This window comes from Taurulus bubalis, assembly GCF_910589615.1.
Source record: "Taurulus bubalis genome assembly, chromosome: 12".
NCBI lineage: Eukaryota > Metazoa > Chordata > Actinopteri > Perciformes > Cottidae > Taurulus > Taurulus bubalis.
Genome location: NC_136600.1, coordinates 18,035,332 through 18,060,914, shown reverse-complemented (window position 1 = coordinate 18,060,914; position 25,583 = coordinate 18,035,332). Strand labels below are relative to the sequence as shown.

Sequence of the window (25,583 nt, the reverse complement as noted above, 5' to 3'; positions counted from 1 at the left end):
GATTAAGATTGCTTTTAATCTTCCAATCCGACTTTTTCAGTCCTGATCCCGATAATGATACCTGGGCTTTAGGAGTCGACCGCTTCCTGATAGTAGTGTTTAATTAATACGCTGTCGGCCTCACTGTGTGGAAAAGACTGGGGTCATTCTTTAAGGCAACATCAGGCTACACGGAAACATCACTTTCTTATCTTTGTAGAAACAAATGAATTGTTATATTATTATTAAAATAATGCAACAGCAACTTGGTAAAACATCTTAAAAATTAACAGGAATTATAATTCAAGGGTAAATCTTTTCAATGCAGCAACAAAGTGGTCAAAACGTTAAAAGGCATATAAACTCCCGTATATCATATTGAACTGAATAGATCGGCCCCATTGTCACTGACCGATGCAGCTATTTGAGTCAGTATCGGCCGGATATTCTATATCAGTGTATCCCAACAAGAAGACATGAAATGTGGATGGATCTTTGTAGTTTCATATTTTATTGTCTCTTTGTTTAATTATTTTGAATTCTTTAAACAATATGTTGAAATGTGTACGATTTCTTTGCTCCAGACTGAACATTGCATTGTTCCAGTCCCAAAAAATATTATTAAAAAAACTTCGGAAAACACGCACACGCACACACAGAATGAAAAAATAAAAGCAGGTGAGGTTGCCAAGTTCTGTATTTTAATGAGGTGCCCATGTTGACAAGTTATATACGACAAAAAAAGATAGACAGACGAAGATAATATATGGCACCAAAAACACCTTTTGCAATAGAATGAACACATGTACATAAATATAACTCATCCATTTACAATATAATCCTCTAAATTGAGTTCAGAGATCAGCATCAGTCTATACTTATAGCACTTTAAATCCCTTAAAACCATTATCATAGATTTTCATTTGAAAATACCTCCTGTGTGTCAATGGTCAAGTCCAGGGGCTAAAGAAAATCGTAATATGACATTGAATTCACAGGTAAATATTTCATAAGTCTATTACATGTCATACAGTGCAGTGTGCTTGTGTTTCAAGGCAGGAAGATGAAATAACATCCGAAAGTGTAACAAAAAACAAAATATCTTACAGAGTATTTACATGAACTAATCATGCATCCCAGACATCGCAAGAGCAAACATACGACTCAACAAACTAACGTAGTTACACCTTCACTTGCAGACTGAGGGTGTTGTGAGTGTCTGGGCTGAATCCCTGGAGCGGATGCCGTCAGTTGGGTTCAGTCTGAGGAGATGGTGAGGGCTCTTCTTTCTTTTCTGCTTCAGATGTCGGGTTCAGAGCCATGTCTTGTTTTTTCTCTTTTGCTTTCTCTGGCTCCTTCATCCTGAAACATGAAAGGGAAGAGTAATTTCCACTGAGACTATTGTGCGCTTCAAGTACTCTGTTAGTGGAGTGTGTTATGTTGTCCAGCAGAGGTCCTCATTTGTTAAAGAATACATGGAGGGTTGTGTGAGTCGATGGCTTTTAGTGGAGCTCTGTTGAATTTAATTAAGTCTCCTCAGACACAGAAATATGTTATATGATAATGAAGTGGATAAATAAGTACAAATCATTCATGTTTTTGTCAACAAAAAGGGAGGAAATGTGCTAAAGTGGCTGCATATGTCTCCATCAGCTTGAATGTCCACCGCAGGCTTTTCAAAAACACTTTCCAGTACAGTTGCCGCCATTTTTCCCGACAGCCCATGGACATTCCTTCAGCAGAAATACTATAAAAAAAAAGGTGTTATAGGAGAGTATACGTCACTATAAATGAGTGGTTAGAGCAGAGAGAGATGGTCAGGAATCTAACTCTTAGAGGTTAAGGTTTTGAGGTCAAAGGTTATAATTTTGGACGTTGACCTTGACATGGAAGCAGGCCGGTTACTGGGTAGGACGTCCCAGCTAGAGGTAGAGCTACAGATCAAAAGACAGAATCACATGACCAAAACAGAGAGAAAAGCTTTGATTTATCATTTCAGAGAGGCCGTGAACAAAGAGTTAAAAACTCACGCTCTCGCCATCCTCCGCTCTTAGCGGTGACATATTAAAGTAATTGCAAACGGCTGATTGACATTATGAAAGCCAGCGGTTCCCAAAGGGGGAGGCAGGGCCCTCTGAAGGCTCATGGATCCTCGTGAAGGGGGTGTGAGGGTTATGATCATTTCACTGTCATCTCATTTGAAGATTGAATCTCTCACTCTCCCCAATCTTCAGTTTAAACATTCATTCAGTTCTATGCAACATATTCAACAATGGAAATCATATTTTGATCCTTAACGTCAAGACTCTGAGATAACACATAATGGAGCCCATACAGGGACTTTGGGAACCCCTGGAGAGGTTAAATCACCGTGGGACCCACCACATACTTTCATTAATCAGTAGTGATTATGAGAGAAAATATTGCAGAACAGCCATGTTATTGCAGCATAGGTCAGAGAATCAGATTATCCTTTGCGCTGATCTTTGAGTTGAACTTTTATGGTGAAACCTCGCAAAGAGGATTATACATTGACTCACAATCCCATTAGAGTTCAACCAACACGGTTTTGAGGTCAATGCCAAAAACATAATTTGACCTTTTTCTTTTTTTTTTCTTTTTTTTTAAAGAAAGCTCATATTCCCAGTTAGTTTGTCATGGTATTGATCAAAGATCTGCGCTTCAGGATGTCTGTCAAGCACAAAAAGAAAAAGTCACACTGTCAGTGCAAAATTGTGCATCATTGTCAGTAATGAGATCAGGTAAACCACCTGTTTACCACGACTGATTCACGGTGGAGGAGTGTAAAAAATCTGCCAAGAGAGAAGATGGAAAATGAGCAGAGACGGCATACGTCCACACTGACAGCTCCCACCGTTTCTGTTAAACCAGAACCATCCCAGCGAAGCGCCTTACCGTATCGTCTTCACGATGAAGCGAATGATCACTGCCAGACCCACACAGCCACACATCACTCCTATTACTATAGCTGTGACTTCACCTGCAGAAGAAAACAAAACAGAGCTGTTGGACTATTTAAAGCAGGGGTCGGCAACCCGCGGCTCCGGAGCCGCATGCGGCTCTTGAGCCCCTCTGGTGCGGCTCCCTGAGGCTTTGGCAAAAAATAAATAAAGATATCTTTTTTTTTTTGCCCTGTGGACAATCTTCCAAAGGGAACACCTCTTATCTTGGAGTTTGAGGTGATACTGTGACACTGAAAAAAAAGAGTTTCGATTTAGTTTTTAACTAAAAGTGCGTCACATCCTATCACGTCGCTGTCAAGCGTCTTTCCCTGCAGGTGGCTACTCATGATATGCAGAGCCCCACCCTCAGTAAACTGTCAACGGATAATAATAAAAAAGGAAAGTCATGGCTAAAAATACAGAGTTTCATTCTGCGCGGACGTATTCATTTGCTTTCATTGCCAACGATGCTGGCTGACCTGTCTGCTTGATGTGTGGCGAGAAATTAGTAAACAACAAAATATTTGATGTTGAAAGATTCTAGAACAAGCACACTGCATTTTCTGAAATGTATCAAAAGATATGCCTTTTAAATGGAAACGCAGTAGTGTGGACATGGCCTATTTATTTCAGAGTTATTTTATTTAAATAAGTTATCACATGAAAACCATAGTTAGCATTCTAGGTGCAGTGGGCTGTGGTGAAGAGCCTGGGGAGCAAGTACGGGTTCAGTGTCTTGCTAAAGGACATTTCAACATGCACACTGTAAGGAGGACAGGTATGAACCTGCTACCTTGTGGTTACAGGACAACCACTCTATCCCATGAGCCATACATATGAGGAGGGTTCAAGGCCGGCATAGATGTGTGTTTAATTGACCTCAATGTAGCCGACACATGACTGTATTTCTTGTTCTCCTCTTGATAGTTATAACAGGTAAAATAGCAATATAATGTCAATAATTGTCTTTATTCTTGTTCTATAATTTCATAAATACAACAAACAATAGTTTTTGTATATATATTATGACTATATATAAAACTTTTTAAGCTATGATATCAAATAGCTTTTGTGGCTCCAGACAATTTTTATTTGGTGGAAAATAGGGCAAAATGGCTCTTTGGATAAGAAAGGTTTCTGACCCCTGATTTAAAGTATTGATGTGATGTCAGTTGTATCAGGCACACAGACACAAATACAGTAAAAGCGCGTATATTCTTACCAGAAGAGAGCTCCTTCCCTGCTTCTACAACAAACACAAGATTGATCAAATCATGAGAAAACACAGAGTTTTAGTTCATACACATTTCTCTTAGCAAAATCAGCTGTTCAAAGATATTGCTGCCTTTGACAACAGTGCTGATATCACAGGTCTTCCAGTTCAGTCACTCACTACAATGAGGACTTTACACAAATTCTTTCTCCTTTGTCTTTGTCTACCACTCTGTCTCCCTCTTTCACTTCTCTGTGTCTCTTTTTCTCTCCCCTTTTTCTCAGTTAGACTCTCGTGATAACAATGGAGTCAGTGTTTTGTTTCTGCAAAATCCTTTTTCTCTAATCAGCTCGCAAACAAACACTGAGTCCCTCTTGCTATTCCAGCCCTTCCCCCTTTTTTCTGTCCCTCTCTCTATTCCTGCCGTCCAAAGGCTCTTTCACTCAGACAAAGTCACCGGTAATCCTTAATATTCCCACATTTCTCATGGATTGTACTAATTGCTATGGTCCACATGGCCACCCACTGGCTTGTTATTGTGGTTTGCATTACAGCGGGCTGACATTACAATCCGCCAGTTCAGAAGTGCCGTTGGGCTAAAACCCTGGAGGTCACAGCAGATATGACCTTTTGCAACTTTACATTTGCTTGTTATATATTTCCCTAATAAATCCCCCCCAAAAATAAGTCTAGGGAAGAAATTTTCAGGCAAATGAACACAGCATGTGCTTATGTTTCAGGTCAGCAGTCAACATAATGATGGATTAAGTCCTCCGTCATGCTCTGTCTGTCTCACCTGCACTGAAAGAGGCGAAGGCGACCCTGTGGTTGATCGGCTGCGTCGCACGGTAGTTGTCCTGCAGCAGCATCCGGTCTGGATCTTTGGCTTTACTGGAGTAAAGTATTGTCTCCATCCTCAGCAGCTGGAGTGGAGAGATGAAGAGGACAGGAATGGGAGAAAAAAAGTTACAGTCCTCCTGAGGCCTGAAACTTAAAAGAGAAGGTAATTGATAGCAGTAAAACTCAACAGGCAGTCAACAATTATCAGTAGTCCAAATATAAAAAAAGTAACTTTGTAAACTGATTCAGTGAGCAAATATTCAATCATGTTATCAAGTGGTGGATATTGCTTCCCATATAGAGGTGGGGACTGTGACACTAACAGTGGATGGAGGTAGTGATTAGAATACTTTCCACCTCTGTTCAATAATGTCAATAATTACATTTTGGTCATAAATAGACTTACAAATCATGTCACACACTAACAGTTTGTTCATTATGTTACTCCTACTTCATACTTATTTCATACAATCCTAAAAAAGAAAGTTTTTGTAAGCTAAAATCGTCCAATAATTGGACATTAATTTACTGTATTACAGTCATCCATCTCAGAAATCATCGACTATCGGTCTGACGACGGATAAGCTTCTGAGCTATATTTCTGGGGTTCATCTACATAACTGCCATTGTTTACAGTACGATTAACAACTTGAGGTGTTAGAGTTGAGAGATGATGTGTCTGACCGTTTGTTACACAATTTTGCAAGCAAATGTTGAACCAATAAAAAGCGTAAACATTGTCAGACGATAGCCAGTGGGTTCCGCCTCGTTTGCTCAAAGATCTGTTTGCCTGCATTTAACAAAGCCTGCTGGAACATGATTGATCATACTCCTACAAACAGAATACAGAACTCTTCCAATTCCAAAATCTTATTCCATTGCTGACAGTTTGTAGAGATTAGGTCGTGATTGATAATTGTTTTGATGATTTTTATTAGTTAGAGTTATTCTATTTAGAAATTGGGAAATTAGTGGTTCGATAAGGGAGCATAGGAGCCCAAGAATATCATTTTTGAGGCCAATAATTCTAAATTAAAAACCGTGATATTGTCCGTTGTGTTTACATGCATGTTTGTGTAATAATGTAAACAGCATTTTAGACAAATCTAAATCTTAATCTTTTATTAATTTAGAGTATTTTAATATTGTTTCACCTTCTCATATCAATGTCTGAATATTCTTCATAATTTAAAGTGCATTGCTCTTTGAAAGGGTGTACTTGCATTAGTATGCTATTATATTCATCATTAGGTCAGTCGCAAAAATGGTCTCTAAATGACAATAATATTGCTTTTGTAATTATTTCTGCAACAATAAATCATTCAGCAAAAGTAGTTATTGTGACAGGCCTAGTTCATAACGAACAAATAATTTAACGATTCAAAACCCCTACAGAAGTACCCGGTTAAGCATCACTGATTTGGTGTAGATGTGTGGTTTTTGTAGAATACGCACATCACCGCTCCGATACAAATCTATGTAAGCATAGGACATTGTTTCAATTCATGTTAGATCAGTTTGTCTTGTAGATCCATCAGGGATGCAAAATTAAATCAATGTAGGTAAACACAGAGTTGGAGCTTGTGTGATCCACTTCTTTAGATGAGTGTGTGTGCCCAGCTTTACCTGTGCCTTTGAGATTTGAACCCTCTCGTTGAACAGCGTCCACATTACACTCTGGTAGCAGGGCGGCGTTGTCAGGGAGCCGTTGTAGCGGTAGTAGCGTCCCAGATCCTTCGGGAGCAGAGACTGGATGTCAAAGGCTGGAATGAACACCTTCTGATCTGCCAGTGGGTGGAAGGATGTGGAAATTAGTATGTGAGGTCTCATACATACAATATAAATTATAGGCAGCTATGTTTGACAACAAAATGTGTAAATAATTTACAATGTGATTCATTTGTCATAAAAAGGGAAAATGGAAACTGCAAAAGTAGTGAGAGAAAATGCAAAGTAATCAAGTAGACGTACCAGCATGTCTGATGCGGCTCAGGTAGTTGAGGATGTTGTTAAATGCTGGGTTGGTCTCCTCACCCGTCTGCGAAACCAAAACTCAGGCTTCAATGTTTATTGCTTTGTTCAAAATACAATTAATGCTACTGTTAATTGCAATTGTTTGTATTACCACAATGAGAATTCCTAAAACAGCCAAGCCGTCACTCTGCGTCATTGCTGTGGACATGTTGGGGTAGAGCTCAGAGTTGTAGTGCACCACATGGAGCTGGAGAGAGGAGGAACACTGTTAGTTTGTCCATTCACACTCGAGAGAAAGAGAGAGACGTCCTAGTTTATCCTACTGACAGCTGAGGGTTAAAAGAAGAGTGAGGGGGAGGAACTGGGAGAGGGAGAGCTGCGTGCAAACTCAGTTGTCCTTCTGAGAGAATGACCGAAGAAGAATAAAGAGTGACGAGGAGACTGATGTGAATGAGAAAGAGCTTAATTGTCTCATTATATAATAAGACCACTCATGCAAGACATGGTGCATTTAAAAAAAAAATAAATGTTTGCCCTCTCTTTTGTTATGTTTGTGATATATTCTTTTCTCCACCAACTCATGATTTCTGACTTTTTAATCTGTTTAAATTCTCTCATGCTGGGCGCCCCAGTAGCTCACCTGTAGAGCTGGGGCCCATAAGACTCCTTACCGAAGTGGCCTGGGCTCTCTTCCCCTTTCCTGTTGCTTCAGCTGCACTCCCAAATAAAAGCCCAAAAGATCCTTCATGCCTTCAACCTGTTTAAACAGTTCATGTTTGTTTAGTTTTTGTTGGGTTCATTGGTCCTGTTTTTGTGGCTTATTTTCTGTTAGGTTTAGGTTAGTGGTGGTTTAGGATAGTTGGGGGAGCCCAGATCCTAAAGGACCCATCGGGGATTGCCTGGATGTCTTCAGCCCATCAGTCGTCCGGGATGGGTTGACTCATTTATCTTATTTATCAATATATTGAGTGTTATTTTCTGCAGCTCTTGATAATGTTGGACCTCTTGAGAAAACGTTTGAAGTTGTCAATGTGTTATTTTGGCATCTAGTTTTGGAGCGTGCTTGTAGCCAGTTGTACTGTGTGTTGCATGTATTTATTGTTTTGCCGAACTTTGTGGGAAAGTTTTTTTTTCCGGAATTTGTGAGTCAAGAGTTTTGAGGTGGTTTGCAGCATTTTGGGCTGTGGCTGCATTGTGTTGGCCACCTGAACATGTGGTTTAAAATCAGTTTGTTGACTATCCGACCAAGGAGGGGTTTCATGGACTAAAGATATTCTGCTATTAATTGCAGAAAGTCAGTAAAACGATGATCATACTTCAGGAATACTATCAAATTTGATTTTGAAGCAAAATTATTAAAACAACAGTTACATTCACGTGTGCAAAATTAAACTTTTGCTTTACAACAGCAACCTGTGGGGACCAGTCTGGGACCAGTTTGAATGGAGTTTTCTAATGCATATGCATCCGTCGCATGGATAATGTTCTGACTAAAGCTTTACGGTCAATTTTACTCTAAATGGGACCATAATTTACTAAATGAACATCATGTTGTATTGAAAAAGATGGGAAACTAGCAACTAGCAAACTAGCAACACAAGACCATAAACTCGTGTTTACGATGTTTGCTGAGGCAATAATTCACGTGAGTAGGATGATTTTTTCCCCCCCTGATGGCATTAAGAATGCAGGTTTGAGGCACTACACTGGTAGATGTGTGTGTCCCGTAGAAATGTATTCATACACTTTTAAATCTGCAGTAATCCATGTTAATCTGCTGTGTTTGTATAATTGTATAGGCTCAGTTACATCACTATGTTCTTAATATTGAAAGTTAATTATGTAAACACACAATTGGCATCCTGGTATATCCTAATTATTTTACCTGCACTAATGTCACTTTATTAGCAGCGAACTTTTTCATGCTCTTGTTTGTAACAATTAACAGAAATTAGTTTGCTCTTTGGATTTTTAACATTGTAAATCAGAGTCAAAGCTTTATAAACAGACTCTATTTTGCCTTTGATGGTGTGGTAAATCAGTTTGTGTTTCTTTCTACCATTTAAATAATATCAGAATAGTCATAATCCTAATAATAAATAACATTTATTTTTACAATCAACACTTGAAATGACGAAGAGACTTGCAAATGACACGGTAGTATAAAATGTAAACCATACTTTGGGTTTTAATTTTTACCTCTTTACATTAAGATCATTTACACTCACGGTTCATAGTTTTTTTTTATCATAAAAATTACTAATATGACACTATTTGACCTCCACCGCCCCCTTACTCTGGTCATAACTGGATTGTTACACAGTGAGCCGTGTTTAAACGTACCTCTGCATCTGCACTCAGTCCGTTGATGGTGTGTTCACTGCCCCCGTGACTCGGGCCGCCGCTGCCCCAGTGGAGGTGCATTTGCACCGCTGTGAAGAGCCAGGGCAGCCCCCCTATTCCCATCCAATCAGGTAGCTCAATGACCGCTGGTGGAGAGAGGAGCAAAGCAAGAGCTGATGCTCTAATTCAACTGACGGGGAAAGACAGCTGAACAAGAAAATACTAGATACTAGACTACATTTTTATCTTAAAAATTCATTTAAAAAAATCTTAACATTTGAAGCATCTCCTGAATTTAAAAGTAAAAGATTTGCTGCCAGGTTACAATTGAGGATGGTGCAATATAAACAGATCAAGCATGAGGTTGCTTGGATACCGAGGAGTGGGTCATGTTCGGAGCTGGCTGCCATAGTTACCTGTGTGTCCGTTGTTGTACATCGAGAAGGGCTTGTTGCCGTGCTGGCTGTAGCCCAGTGGGGTCAGGGGGATCAAACTGGGGTCATATTTAGTCAAGGTGGTAACCACATCGACAGGGGACTGAGAGGTGCCACCACAGTCGGGGAAATACTGCGACCACTCGGACTGACCCACCAAGCCTTTGACAAGAGAAAAGACGGAAAACAATGATGTCACCAAATCACACAGCCGACTGGCTTCCAGTCCCCCAGTGAAAAGTCTCCATTGATCGGTCTCTAATTATATCAGACAATTAATCAGGTACAAAAGCCTCATGGTGCTAAATTGGATGAAACGTATAGTAAGAAAATAAACCAAAACTAGATTTTTTTTAATTGGATCTCTGACTCCACAAAGCTTTTTTTCATGTTTGGGCCATTTGGGTTATACAAGATCAACAATGCTCTATTTGCTATTTATAGTTTGACATCCTTTCACTGGAGCTGCATTGAAAACAAGAACAAAAAATAAAAATTCATTAAATTCCACATTGGTTACAATTGTTCTGCCAACATGGAGCCAGTGTTTTCTTCAGTGATGCATTTTGCCAGTCTTCATTGGTATAAATAACAACACATGATGGGGTGTGTGTATCCATAACCACAAATATCCTCGTCTCAATAATCATTTCTGACCACAGCTGAAATCTCTTGTTGAACTATAATGAACGCTGCTCTGGATCAGACTATCAAGACTAAAATGTAAATCAATTAAAATGCAGGTGACGTGCAGCTCCATTAGAACAAAGACACTCACACCCACATGAAGCAGTAGCAGGTGATCGAGGCACCTCATTAAATAACCGGGTCAACTGATAACCACAACTTAATCAATATGACTCGGGCCTTATATTACCTTTTCCAAACCTGGTCCTTCACTATTATCCAGATGCCCTGACATCTTTAGTGTAATTGCAGTTAAATTACAGAAATAAATGAGCCTCTTAAGATATAGATCCTAAAGGTATCACAAATAACACAAACATAATAGATTTTTTAAAAATACTAAATTGATTTAATATTGCATTAAATAATATGAATCATGTTTACCTAGCCTGGCATTGAGATCAGAAAATACTAATTATTTTCTTTAATAAATAAGATTTTTCTTTAATTAAGTGTCTCTTTCCTGTATTGAAAACAGATGGAATTAGTATATCCCATAGCCAGATATTAAAGATGTACAATTGACTATTGACTTATTAGAATGTATACCTTGTAATGGCAGGCAACCCCCAAAAAGTATTGAATCACAGGGAATGAAATGTAAACAACTGATTGGCGACAAATCCAACTTCAGATTTTTACAAAAACCTGATAAATAATACAATTATAATAATATATTTTTTGAAACTTCCTCTCAGAAAGATTACGACCTACATTTTTGTATTTTTTTACATCATTATAGAGATTGAATGTTTACAGGTCGGTTATTGTAAGAATCTACAGCTAATGTACGCATGTGTATACTGTATTGATGTCATAAAATATATTTCAAATTTAACAATTAATTGGAATGTGAAACATAAAGAATAATTGAATTATAGAAAGGACAGCTAAATATTGAGAAAGTAATCGAGGGAGAGGAGAGTGATTCAGGCTCTGGTTCACTGAGTAAAAAAGGAATATTGTCTCCCCAATTGCATAATAATAGAAAGTTGGAAAAAAGGGTGAGAGAAAAAGAGAGTGACATGTGAATCAAAGAATCTGAATTTCAATTGCAAGGAGAGGAATGCTTTAGAAAATCAAACCAGGAATGTGCCAGTAGTTAAAAAAGAAAATACAGTATGAATTATATATTTTCAATTGCTGATTTTGCAAATGTTAAAGTTGTTAATAACAAGCGTGTGTGTTTATGTAAAAGGGATTAAGAAAAAAGTAAAGCCCAATCAACCCCACAATGCATATGAGCACTGTACCATGTTTGTAATACAATTATCTCTCTCTCTCTCTCTCTCTCTCTCTCTCTCTCTCTCTCTCTCTCTCTCTCTCTCTCTCTCTCTCTCTCTCTCTCTTGCACACACACACACAATGTGGAGGGGACTTTACATTCGTGATGTAAACACATACCGATTCTCCTCTCCCACTGCTTTCCCAGTGCCTGCATCCCCCTTGCACCTCTAATCTGTTTTCTGCCCCCTACCCTTCTACCCTCCACAGCAAAGCCCCTCACCATGACCCAACATCAAAAGTGAGTCCCAAGGCACCGCCGCTGGTCGCCATGGAGGTCTCCATGGTAACCGTAGGGTGAAAATTCTGACCCTCTCCGAGCATGCCATCCCCGTCCAGAATACAGGTCGGATCAAAGACACACACACATCCATTTACTCACTTGGATCATGGTGAGAAAATGATGAAGAGTGAGACCGACTCTCTCTCGTTTACTTTATAAAAAGGTCCGTTTCTCGTGGAGAATAAAACGTGTAATACTGCGCTTTCGTGTGACAAAATGTTGTGCATAACAACAATGACTTTCCACTTCAGCTAACAGCTCAGCAGCAGCCACATCATGCAATGCTGCGTCGCACAACATGCCTCTCTTTCTCTCTCACACACACACACACAACCTCACTAATTCATATGGAATGTGGATGGATCTCTGTGACTGTAATTTGAAGAAAAAAATGACAATAAAGACAAATAAAACACATTTGAACCCAAGACACATGTCACTAAACATACTGGCTAATCTAAAATTCCACCACAAATGTCTAAACAATGCACTTGCCTCCATGTATTAAAGCATAAATGGCCTATGTATAGGTACCAGTTTGCTCCAGTCACGGCCTCTTTGGGTTGCTGTGTGTTCTGTATGTACTGTACACCGGCGCTGCTCTCCTGAATACATGCAGATTGGTGGTCTGTGTGCCCCATTCATTCCCACAATGTCATTGTCCACGGCATAGGCAGCCAGTGTGCGTCCACAACACAATCAACACATACGTTATTGTGCGCTGCAACAATACAGGGCACGATTTGGTATGCTTTTGCTTCATCCCGTCCCATCGCCCTCTCTCTGTACAGCACCCTCATCCTCCTGCACCTGCCTCCCTCCGCCTATCTCTCTCTATCTGCCTTTTTCTTGCTTTCTTCCTCTCTATCTCCCTCCACCCCTTCATCATCTCTGCGTGACTGCTGTGCTCATGCCAGCTTGTTGAACTGTTACTAATACACACAGAGAGAGAAGAAGAGGGAAACGGAGAGAGAGCGGTTGGGAGATATGAGGGTAAAATCTTCCACAACGTACAGAAGCTTTAATGAATGTTTTAGAGATACAGGTTTAACATGTGAAAAGTCTGAAATACGAGTAGTTTCATTCTGATAGTTGCACTTATTTTCAGTAAACTTTAAGATGTCTTTGTTATTAGTAGACAAGATTACTCCAAATGAATACTTGATTTCTGGATTTTGCTCCTGGTCTATAAAGCTCTTAATAATAAAGCCCCAGATCACACACTATATCTGACATGTCAAATGTATCCAGATTATCATCCACCCTCTTTGTATGTTGTGTTTTAATCAGACTCTGCTACAGATTGATTTTGCATGAGATTATATGCGTTACAAATAAACTTGAACTCACCAGCGTAGGTCCAGGTAACTTCTTCTGAAAAAATCAAAGTAGAAAACTTCTAAAACTCTCATGTTTAGCCTCTTCCTTTAGTTCACAATGGTTCTAGATTTAATTTTCATTCAAAACTGACCATGTCAAATGTATTAAATCTGTGATTGATTAAATATTATATACTTAACATACCTCTATCATATGTTGTGTTTTCCTCACTTCTTATCAGTTATTATTAATATCATTAAAGTGCAAATTTAAACAAGTGCTCAAATACTACTGAACTCCAATTGTTATTTCTGGCAAAACAATCTCACATGATGCTGATTATTTTGTTGATAAAGACCTTACCAGGAGCAGGGGCAGTTGTCCACTGGAAAAACTGAAGCATGAGAAGGATAAAAAGACCCAAACAGTCCATGTTAGCCTTCCTTGCCCATACACAGCAATGAATAAAAGTGAACATAGAGATGAGGAGCGAGGGAGAGAGAAAGAGAGAGGGAGAAGGAGAGAGAAAGGGAAGGGGTGGGGGGCGACTGGGTCCAGCGATCCCACCTGCCACAGCTCTGTTTAGCAGCCAGAGTGTGGATGCTACATGCTGGCTCCACTCTGGTAAGCAGGGCACCAGAACAGGTCTCAGCAAGAGAGAGATGGAGGGAAGGTATGAAGAGAAGAGAGAGAAAGAGTGAGGGCACAGATGGAGAGAAATCAGGGACGCAAAGAGGGACCAGTGGGTGAGAAGTAATTCAGTGTTACATAGTTGCTGGATAAAGGAGGTTGAGACGACGGAGAGAGGGACAGAATGGAGCGCTGGGAAGATATGAAGCCATATATGACTCAAAGAAATGCACCGATCACATGGGAGAAATGTGTGAATCTGAGAAGAGGCGTCTGAATGCTAAACGTTTTTAAAAGGGTTTCTGAGTTCTTAGGTGAGAGAAAGTTGTTTCAGTTTGACAGTTTATCTAATCTGACCTCAATTTTCTCAATTTATGTTCTTTTTTTTTAATTGAAGACTTGACAGAGAAGAGAGGATGAGGATGTATTACATTGTGGTTCCCATACATCGCTGGATACAAAGCAATAAACATATGTGAGCAATCCGTTTTTGGCTCATGCACACTCTTGTACTTCAGCCTGTGTGGCTGAATTTGTGTACATGACTTTTCTATGGAAGGACATATTTTATATACTGTATATATTATATTTTTATTTTCATAATATTTTGTACAGTGCTATAATTTAATTGTATAGAATATTAATTCTAGATGACAATGAACTTGCATACCTTGTAGAGGTCTAAAGAAGTACAACTATATAGTATTTTTCTGAAAGTAAGTAGATTTGTTGGGCAAAATGCCATTTTAAGCCAATTACTTTATAATGATGTATGTATGTATGTGTAGGTACGTGTACTCGTTGCTTTTTTCATATATGTATTACGTTAATTGTAAATGAACAAGCCTGGTGGAAGGTTGGTAGGTTTAATGACTTCAACTCAGATAGAGATTTGTTTTCATCAAGATGGCAGCTTCATAGTACTCTCACATATAGTTATAGATAATAAAAAATGATGTAAAAATGTAAACAAGATTTTGATTTTGATCTTGGTTTGATATATTTTTTTACATAAAACATTTTGTAAATAATAAAATTAGCAACGACTGAATAGATTATTATATTAGCAACATCTGTGCCGATGACGAGTCAACATGTCTAATGTGAAAAAGGTTTGGGTTTTTTTCATCTTACATTCTCTGTTAGGATTGCATACACTTGCAACATTCCGTGTAGGAACATTTTTTATGCAGTTTATGTACAAATACTGGCAGTGAGTTCAGTTTTAAAATGCTATGTTTCGGATTTTCAGTATGTCTCTATTAAAAAGATAATATACACTGAACATAATACAGGACGCTTTGTTCAGGTTTGAACAGCAGAGGGAGCCCGCGACACGTGACACGTTTTAGGCTGATTCCTTATACAGACAATCCACCCTAAAACTGAATTTACATTGTTTCATTCCTTCCTATAACGTTGTAAAACCATGTTAAACCCCTGGTACTGCTCCACATACAACAAATACTGGAACAACGGTTGTAATTATGATTGGAAATGGTGGCATTAAAAAATATAAACCTGTGATCCCAATCAATTGTGAAAAATAAATATATGAAGGCAATGTGGTCATATTTTTATTTGAAATGTTTATTTTTTATATTTATGATACTTAACTTTTGTATTCTTCTTTTTTCTTTTTCTCTTACTATGTTTTGTTCTGCACCAAAATGCCATATGAAAACCTACTCAAACTGATTCTGATTCAAATTGTGTTTTTAAGGTGGATTCTCCCTTTAATATCTCAAAGGAAATCCAGCAGAGAGTCTTTTGATCTCGATTACATCACATTCAGGAGTCATGGACACATTTAAAACATTAAAATAAAACTGCAAACGGTTGCATCACTTACTGCATTGAGCATGGCAATTCTGGAAGATGGATGGATGGACTTTGACTTATTTCATTGTCTTTATTTTATTGTCTAAATTCTAATTAGTGGCCTAGTCTGCTGAATTAAGTAAGCCTATTAAATAGCTATTGATTAGCCTATGAACACTAGTTGCTGTTGAACTCTTGTATTATTCTATTCTTGGGATGACTAGAACTTCTCACATGATCTCAAATCACTGTCACTATAAATGCAGTTTTATTTATTCTCCATTTCCTCACACTGTGCACCGACCAACGTAAGCACTTTAGCCAAATTATGCAACAACAGTCACCTTTGCCAGCCTCCCATTGGTCGCGCAGCGTTCCAGTGCAGGGCGTGGCTAGAGCATTTTCACATACACCATTGGCTGCGTCTTCACAGTGGGGGGTGTCATCTGATTTCATTCACAAATCTTGCTGCGGAGCGTCTCTCTGACATGTGAAGCTCTCTCTCTGTTTATACTGATGAACACATGCCCCGGTTCCGCAACTGTGAACGGGCGGAAAAGGCTGCAGCTTTGGCAGAAGAAGGAATGTGAATAGTTTAGAAAAGACGTTGATGCTTGTAGTGGTTTACGCTCAAATTATAACCTAATACAAACATGACATTATTTATGATAACAAAATGAGTCTAATGCTTTAAATTTGAAAAACAATAATTTCATAGTAGTCTACTGTTCCTGCTTGTAACAGTAGTAAATAGAAGCTGTGGGCTACTATCCAGACACCGCGGTGTATACAACCATACAGCCACTGTACATACCTAGCTGTATACTTAGTCACTGTATACTTCAATTGCACTGTATATACTTGTATACACTGCTTATGCACTGCATATACGTTGCATTTCTGCACCTTCATTATTGTTTAATTTTCTTAAATGTAATACACTCTGCTGTTTTGTTGTATATATTGAGTATTTTTCATACCTAACATTGTTGTGTCTTCTATGTAACTTTGCTAAATTTCCCCTTGGGGATGAATAAAGTATCTATCTATCTATCTATCTATCTATCTATCTATCTATCTATCTATCTATCTATCTATCTATCTATCTAAACAGTAAACATGGACAATATTATTCATCTTGTTTCATTATATGCTGGTATTGATAACATTTCTGTAATTTAGTTGAAGAATTAGAAGACAGAGAGACAAATGCAGTGCAGAGAGGACACAGCAATGTGTCACTGTTTCCCTGTTGAAACATGATATGCTGCTTGGCCTCTGCGACCAGTTTACGATTTAGTCTCTCTTTAGGCCTCTGTCTTCCCAGGGGCGGATCACATTTCTGTTGTGGTGTCTTGCTCTGACCACACCTGCTTGTGCGTTTGGCCTTACAGGAACTCCTCCGTGCTTTCACTGCGTGAATGCTAGCATTCTTTCACAATGAGTAAGACTTCAAGCTTGCTGCACGTCCCCTGGGTTAAGTTATAGATCATTCATCTATACACCTGAATCCAATCCCCTTCATTCAGTCTTGTCCTGAGATAAACCATATGGATAATTTACACGCTCTACATGTCACGTAAGGACACAGCCTCAGCAGTAAACAAATATACTGTAACTTAATCTGCAAGATATCTGGATTTATTCCAGATGTACATACATTACCGTCTTGAGTAAGCCAACTGAAGCAGGCTGTGTTTTCCATTTTGGTGACCAGTTTGGCACATTGCTCTTTGACCCACTTCATTGACAAAAGCACCATCCATGGGCTTAGGCTTCACGTGTTCACTCTTATTGCATTCTCAAGCATGTCAATACAAGGGGCTGATAATGAGAAGAGGATTGAGACACAAAACACAGAAACCAGGTGGGGGGATGGGACGGAAGGGAGATGGAAGGATGGAAATGATGGGGGTAGTTTTCAACACCCATGAACTCTGAGTAGGTTCAGTGAGTTCACGTGCTGCATAGGAATGCTGTGGGGGTTGGAGAGCCTTTTCTATCGACCTGGTCCCAGTAACGTATACACAAACAGAAACCTCTCCCTTGGTTTACTATTACTAAAGGTTAACCTTTATTGTGTTTGACAAAAAGAGGGGCTGGTGTGCTCACCTGGTGTTGAGGTAAGTGACGGTACATAGTTACAAGGCTCAAAGACCGCCAATGTCAATCAAACAAGGACACAGCTTGTTGTGTGTACGTGCGTGTGGGTTGAGGGGCGGGTTTAGTGGGTTCATGTGTATGTTGTATGTATGGTGGGGGATGGGAAGCCCCTTCATCCCTGACTCTAACATGCAAGGCGCTTAGAGGCATCCACCACTCCTCATGCTTTAAACTGGTATTTCCCGTCTAAAAATACCAGTAAAAGCCAGCATAATAGCTGACCTGCAATTAAGGCCTTATGAGGAGTGAAAAAAACAATATGATTATGGGACAGAATGTTTGTGTGTGTGTGTGTGTGTGTGTGTGTGTGTGTGTGTGTGTGTGTGTGTGTGTGTCTTTGGTCTGTTAATGTATGGTGGTGGTATACCACACTGCATGTTTCAAGTGAGGTTCACTGAGTTCACTCTAGTAACCTTAAGTGGAAGGATAAGCTGCTACGTGGCCATAAATCATGGACCAGTAAACATGCTTGCTGCATGATGGTCACTATACATTTTCCTGTTTTAGTGATCTTACTTTACCAATAGAGCCACAGTGACCCACATTGGAATACAAATATTAATTTTCAAACAAAATAAAATATATCTTTTATAATTTTTCTCACCGTTTAGCCCTTTTTTTCTTTACTTTTCCAGTTGTGAAACCTGTACAATGACATCACTTGTTGTAAGAGGATCATTCAGTGATGTTTGTGTCACAAAGCCTGGGAGTCAGTTTAACATACATACAAAATACAGCAAATTCACATCTGTTAATACAAATAAATATATAAAAATATAAAATGTGACAATAATAGATTTTGAATCTTCGTTATATTTGCCAAAATATCCCAAATAGGGTTCAAGAATTATGTTGTCATAATCGGTCGACCTATTCCAGGCAATGTTATGTATCCCCCGCCTATGTGACCGCCTGCTCTTGAAAATGTCACATCTTATAAGTATTTTCTCCTATAGGATCTTCATTGGTATAGGCTTATTGATGACTGGCCTATATATATTATACCGTTACTGTGTGATTACACATTTATTATAGTTGTTTTGATATTAATTTTCTACTTGTACCTTGTTTGTTAATTTGCACTATCCACTATAATGTTGTAATCCTGAGGTAATAAAGGATTCTTTCATGTTATCTTATCTGACCTCTACTGACCGTCTTTGAGCATTTGGAAAAGCACTATATAAATTTAAAAAATGATATCACTGAGGAGGGATGTATTAGCATTACTTAAATAGTAAAGTTGAATTGTTACATTGAATCAAATGGGGGTTATGGATGTTGGAGATTGAGTCTATTCACTGTAATTGACGTTAGAGTGCTCTATTTCCCATATGGTGTCAATGGCATGTCTGTGTGGTGAAGCCGGACTCTCCCTCTTGCATTGACACAAAGGCAATTCCTCGTTAAGTCTGTTTTTCAGTATAAGAACACTACAGATGAGATGAGATTTGAGTGACTCCTATGATTATAGGTCCGGCAGGCTCGACGGAGAGGAGAGACGTCATCTCTGCTTCCTTATTGTCGATGTGCATTTATTATAGGCACATCGGTATGCTCCCTAAACTAGGTTGCCTGAGGTTTTCTTATTTTCTGGCACGTTCGTGGTTGTAATCTTTTGGTTGTGAGTTGTGAGGGGGCGGGGTGATACCTATTGTGCATATTCTTTGCAATATTCATGCATCGAACATATTGTGCATCTCTCGGGCCAACGCCATAGTGCGTGCCCGTGTTTACACCCGCTTGCTGTAGTAGAAAAACAGGCCTGCCCCGACACCATGCGCACGGGCGACCCATGAGTGGGCAGGACCGTGAGTGCCCGGGTCGCTGTCCAATCAGCGGCGAGTAGAGCGATCACTGGCTGGTAGCGTCGGCCAATAGCGTGCGACTCCGCCGGGCCGGCAGCCAATAGAATGCGCGGAAAACGTGGGCACGTGGATCCGCGCACATGTTAACGCTCGTAAACTGCCGAGAAAAAGAGCGAGCAATACACAAACCGATGAACTGGCGGCCGGGCGGTGTGTAGAGAGAGAGAGAGAGACTCAGAGAGATAGAGAGATAGATAGATAGAGAGAGAGAGAGAGATAGAGAGAGAGAGAGAGAGAGAGAGAGAGCTGAGGCTGGACGCCCCGATGCTGCTCCAGCTACGTGTGTATTGACGGATCTGTCGTATCAAAGTAGGAGATAGAGCCCTTAACGATTGTTTCTGGCAGCTGCTGTTTTTATCCTACATTACTAAAGGTGAGCATTTCCTCTAACATAACGTTTTTTTTGTTTTGTTTCATGGCTTCGTTTCACAAAGTTGTCGGCTAGCCTAGAGGAATTTCCTGTCTCGCTGTATCCTGTATGTGCCGCCGGTAATATTTGTTAATAATAGCCAAAAGCTTATGTTTTTCCTCACGCGGCGTTGTTCCATCTATTTTATATTTTAGGTTGTTCAACGTAATGCTCACCGGGGCTTTACACTACATTGATATAACATGTTTTGGTATATATTTTATATTTACTTTAATGTCATGTCACGTATTCTGATATTTTATATGTTGTATCTTTGTGAGATATAGATGTTTATTTAGTTTGTTTTAAACAACATGCATGAACATTGGTTCCTGTTGTGGGCATCGTGCCGCGAAGACGCACAGACAGGCAGCCAACACCTGAGACGCAACCTCATGGTCCATGCATACCTGTGCAGACTGTACCGACAAAATGCACCATCACCACCAGCACCACCCCATCACACCCACTCTACCTCCATCCCCTCCCCATCCGCTATGAACTGGAACACATAGGGCGTGGAAAAATAGGAATAAGAACCACATTTTTGCAGTTTACTCGTTGAGATGCATGTAAACAGGTTTTAAGAGGACGCAGCTTGCCTGAAGGAAAGCCAGCCACCAGACACTGATAACATGTACATAGAATGTTGGTGTTGTTGTAAAAACAGACCAGGCTTGTTTTAACATTTTATATTCCTGAAATTAAGACATTTCTGGACTCAATAAGTAGTTTGTTCCCTTTTCTCGTCAGTGTGGCTACACTGCAAAACAATTGTGTCAGTTTCCTTTGTCTGAGAGTGATTTTGACTTAATTTATCCTATTGATAAACGATGTGTTGGTTTGTGTGTACCAGTGTATTCATGTGACCCCTCTAATTTCCCCCTCTGTGTTGGGGGGATCAAAGACCAGCAGGCTCACAGAGATTACACAGAGAGAGAAAAGAAAAGAGAAGGACCGATGAAAGAGAGAGAGAGGCACATGGCTACAGAGATACAGAGTGTAAAATGTGAGTAAGAAAGGAGGAGGAAGAGGGTTTGGTCTGTGGAAGACGAGAGCACCAGGCGTGTGTGCATAACGAACAGGATGAGCTGAAGGGAGAGCAGGGAGCGATGAGAGGCATACAGAAATACAGCCGTAGAGGAAGAGGTTTGTGTGTGTGCGTGTGTGTGTGTGAGAGAATCCAAGGGGGGATGGAGAGCAAGCCTGAGACAGAGGGGAGGGGCTAGAGAGAGCACCGGAGGCAGAGAGAGAGAGAGAGAGAGAGAGAGAGAGAGGGAGGGAGAGAGAGAGAGACTATTCTGATTTCACTACTCTACAAGCTCCCATCCCCCTCACAGTTTACTCTCCTTTCCAGTCTCCGATCTCCTCAATGGGAGCCAGACATGCACTACCATTGTGTGCCCACTGCCTACCCCCAGTCCCACTCTGCAACATGTTAAACTAGGGCACTGGTATACCCACCATTTTGAGCAATTGGGGTTGGTATTTTTGGGAGCGAGAGAGGGGGAAAATAGAGTATTGCCAAATGGAAAGCAGTTCTTCGCTATTATTTAGTTTCCCAGGTCATCACTTCTTGTCTGTCTCCATTTACCCGGCCTCTCATTCTTGTAACAAGCTGCTGATTTGGGGTGTTTAGCCAAGTCTTTTCTTTTTCTTTATAAGCTTAGTTGACTGTTATAATAACCCCAACCCTCTGCTTCTGCCCCAACAGCAATGCAGTCCAAGGGCAGCACTTCCTCCCAGCCCTCCTTCGATTCCCTGAGCTCAAGTGACAGCCTCTTGTTCAGCGACTCGGAGCAGGCGGAGGACGACACAGACGTCTTCCTGACAGACAGCTCTTCCTCTGTCATCATCAGCGGGGTGGTTGGGGCTGCGGCCAATAGAGACAGAGGGTCGGAGAGTCCCGGGTCCCAGTGGACGTGCGATGACTTCACAGATAAAGAGGAAGAAGAGTCCTACAGGTCGGAGAGCGGCAGCAAGGCAGCGCACATCAGTTTGGACAAGAAAGAGCCTACGAGCCAGATCCCCAAATCACAGGGAGATCTGCTGTTTGCTCAAAAGGTAAGCGACTGATGAAAAGAAGGACGGCAGAGCAATGTGTGCAGAGGAAAGCCCAGCAGACTGATTCAGACAGCAAGGCCTAACCCAAACTCAGTAGTAATCTATCTTCCTCTTGCTCTGTCAGTGTGCTGAGCTACAGGGTTTTGTCAGGCCCATGCTGGAGCTGCTGAATGGACTGAAGAGGGGCCGATTCGATCGAGGTAAGCTTCCTTACATCACTGCTTACAGTAAAGCCCGTGTGCAGACTGGCAGCCAAAGTTGTAGATGCTGAACATAGGTTTATATGAGCTGTGTGGCCTCAGTCCATTTCAATAGAGAGTGTTCCTTTGTGCAGCAGTCTGTATTGACGCAGCCTATTGATGTAGTCCAAAGTGCAGTGTGTGTGAAGCGACAGTCTTGTGGCTGACTCATCAGCTCACGAGAGTTCGCTGATATCACAAGTGAAAGTGGTGTGTGTGTGTGTGTGTGTGTGTGTGTGTGTGTGTGTGTGTGTGTGTGTGTGTGTGTGTGTGTGTGTGTCAGAGAGGAAAGAGAGTGTGTGCATGTTTACATGTGATTGCATTTTTCTCGTGACTATGGAGTCTTGCTGTGTAAATGCTGACTGCGGGATTACGGTATTTGATTGACAGGTTTGAGTAGTTTCCAGCAGAGCGTTGCCATGGATCGAATCCAGAGGATTGTGGGTGTTTTACAGAGACCCAACAGCGGGTAAGATGTCGTCCACATTGTCCCACCATCCACCCTCTGTGTTTGTGACACTCATTCTTGTCTTGCCTCTGCATCACTAGACACTACATCCTAGTTAGAATTTAGCATGTAAATAATAATAACATTTGAGTTATAACAAGAAAGGATCAGTGAAGTAGTTTTCCATTTCAAGCCTCATCTCCTGGTCCATGTTTTATTGAACAGTCTTTGTAGGTAAAGTTAGACCTAAAATCAGACTTCAGAAGAAGCTGTATCTAGATTAATATGCAGGACTATAAACTTCCAGAATTCTTCCAATGTTATAACAAAATAGCGTTGACAACGTCTCCTCAATTCCAATGTTTATTGTCTTTTTTTTTTTTTTTTCTTTTCTTGTGTTTTGTAGGGAGAAGTACCTGAACACTCTGCTCCAGGTGGAGGTAATGCTGAAGCTTTGGTTTCCTCAGATCCACACTCAAGTGGTCTCTGCAGCCTCCAGCACCGCCGCATCCCCCGCTACCTCCCTCCATAACACGACTCGCTCCACCCCGCCTCACAAGCACAAGGATCAGTCACACATTCCCGTCAAGGTGAGAGCACATGCATTCCTGTGTGTGCAAGAGCCTACCTGTGCACACGCATACACACACACACCATCATTATCTCCACAAATTGTATTCTATACTCACTTGCAAACTATTCTCCTGCAAATTTTTCAGAAGCGCAGACTCAGCTGGACAGGTACGGACTCTCCTACGCCTTCCCCCGTGCTTCTCATGTGCGCTCGTATTAGTGCAGAAGAGAAGAGAGTGAAGACAGATTGTGATGAAAGGGACGGCACTCCTTCTCCATCATTGGCGCCTGATGCAAACCAAAAGTCAGCAGATAAGACCGGCAACAAGCAGCTAATTGAGGACACAAAGGGAAAAGACGGCGACAGCGAGGAACTTAGCAAGCAATCAAAATACAAAGCCGGTCAAAGCTCTGAGCCGAGCCTGACGTGGGTTCACGTCGCCCCCATCCTGTCCCCGCGAAAGGCTTGCCCTTCACTTGAGAGCACAGCAGTGGCCGGTAACAATGAAAAGCAGCCCGCCTCTCCGGTCCTCCCACTCAGAAGGAGGGGCAGTCCAGAGACACAAGACAGCTCCATCTCTTCTACCACACACTACAAGCACCCCAAAAATCTGAAGAAGCCAATCCGGTGCCAAAGCCAGCCCATTACGGGACAACAGAGTGAGAACAACGAGACATGTCAGGGTCCAAATCGAGCTCCTCAAGTCCCGCTTGAGCCTTTGCCAGAGGTGTGCCCCCCCTGCCCCGTAGACCTGATGCATTGAACAAGCAAAGAGCCGGCAGCCTTGCTTCTTTTTTTAACACTACTGGGCTTAAAGTTGCTGCCTGGGGAAGAAGAGGAGAGGCTGAATGCCTGCGACTATAAATGCATTAAAGGGAGGAAGGGGAGGAAAGACTTGTAGGTGATAAATGATGGATCTTACAAAACTCCTCATCAAAACCACAATTGCAACCAGTATTTTGAACATCAGGTGTTGAAATGAATCAAAACCAATAGAGTTGATCATCACAATTACATAATAATCTAAACCTGCACAAAAGCAGTTGTGGTTGAGGGGATAGCAAAGAACACCTAAAGCTGAGAGGCTATTTGCAGTTTATTGAGCAATGATCATGGGAGAGATTTTGAAGAACTATGAGGAGCAACTAATAGTTTCTCCTCCGCATGAAAGCAATCACTGTATTCAGAGATGACTGTTTCTGCAGACATCTAACTTGAGGGACACACTCAATCCAAAATTAGAAAAGCTGATGTCAACATTCAGAATGAAAGCTTCCAAGGTTTATTTTGATGAGGTAACTTCAGAGTGAGTAACACAGTTTGAAGTTACCTTCACTTGTAGATAGAATCGAGGCATCTTCTCATTGAGAATCTTGTAGCTAAAAATGTGAGAAATAGAGTGTACAGAATGCAGCATTATACTGTACGTGTGGTGTGTTAGAGTCATCTGAGACTGTGGAAAAAAATGATCAACTCACGAATGTAATCCAACAACTGTTTGGGCGCTCGGCATCGGGAGGTGTGTCACTACAGCAATCAGAGATAAACTTTTCTCGTCATGCTGAGGATCAGATGTTTCTGCCTGGTCTGCAACTTAAACTGACCAGCAATCAGTGTCACGAAAATACCAAGAAAGACTTTGAAAAGACCGACCAGGAGAAGGAACACGGATCACTCAAAGACGTATGACTCTCGAGTCCCACAGTTAATTTATTCATGTGTTGACCGGACTGTATTTATTTATTGGGCAGCTGAATATTGCCTGCTGTGCGCTTGCATAGTTTGGCCTACACTTGTTTGAGGGGATTTGGAAGATGCTGTTGACAGTTTGTGGTTTTTATTGCTATCATAAGGGGGATGAAAACGAAGGAAGTGAAGCGTTATGATTGGACTACTGTGCCTTTTTACCAAATAGGATGTGTTCAGAAAAGCATTTGGTGCTTTCAGTGCACTCATACTGCATTTTGATTGTTTGCTTGAATTTCACAAAACCAGTGCACATTCAATCATGAGAGCCTACATGTAGTCATTGTCCTTTTGCTTCTTA

General features: G+C 40.7%; 2 protein-coding genes across 2 annotated transcripts; one reads left to right on the top strand and one right to left on the bottom strand.

Annotated features, from left to right (window-relative positions):
• Positions 1–695: 695 nt before the first annotated feature.
• Positions 696–13,798, bottom strand: ca14 (carbonic anhydrase XIV; the record flags this gene model as incomplete). Its single annotated transcript, XM_079227135.1, has 13 exons — positions 696–1,341; positions 1,860–1,913; positions 2,751–2,792; positions 2,896–2,980; positions 4,165–4,188; positions 4,952–5,078; positions 6,622–6,779; positions 6,967–7,033; positions 7,121–7,216; positions 9,313–9,458; positions 9,729–9,908; positions 13,351–13,374; positions 13,684–13,798. The coding sequence occupies 13 exons, from the start codon at positions 13,796–13,798 to the stop codon at positions 1,227–1,229; spliced, it is 1,233 nt and encodes a 410-aa protein (XP_079083261.1). The 3' UTR covers positions 696–1,226.
• An 8,129-nt stretch (positions 13,799–21,927) lies between these two features.
• On the top strand, positions 21,928–24,299 carry LOC306744613 (uncharacterized protein; the record flags this gene model as incomplete). Its single annotated transcript, XM_079227293.1, has 5 exons — positions 21,928–22,275; positions 22,400–22,475; positions 22,905–22,983; positions 23,369–23,552; positions 23,682–24,299. The coding sequence occupies 5 exons, from the start codon at positions 21,928–21,930 to the stop codon at positions 24,297–24,299; spliced, it is 1,305 nt and encodes a 434-aa protein (XP_079083419.1).
• Between the last annotated feature and the right edge of the window lie 1,284 nt (positions 24,300–25,583).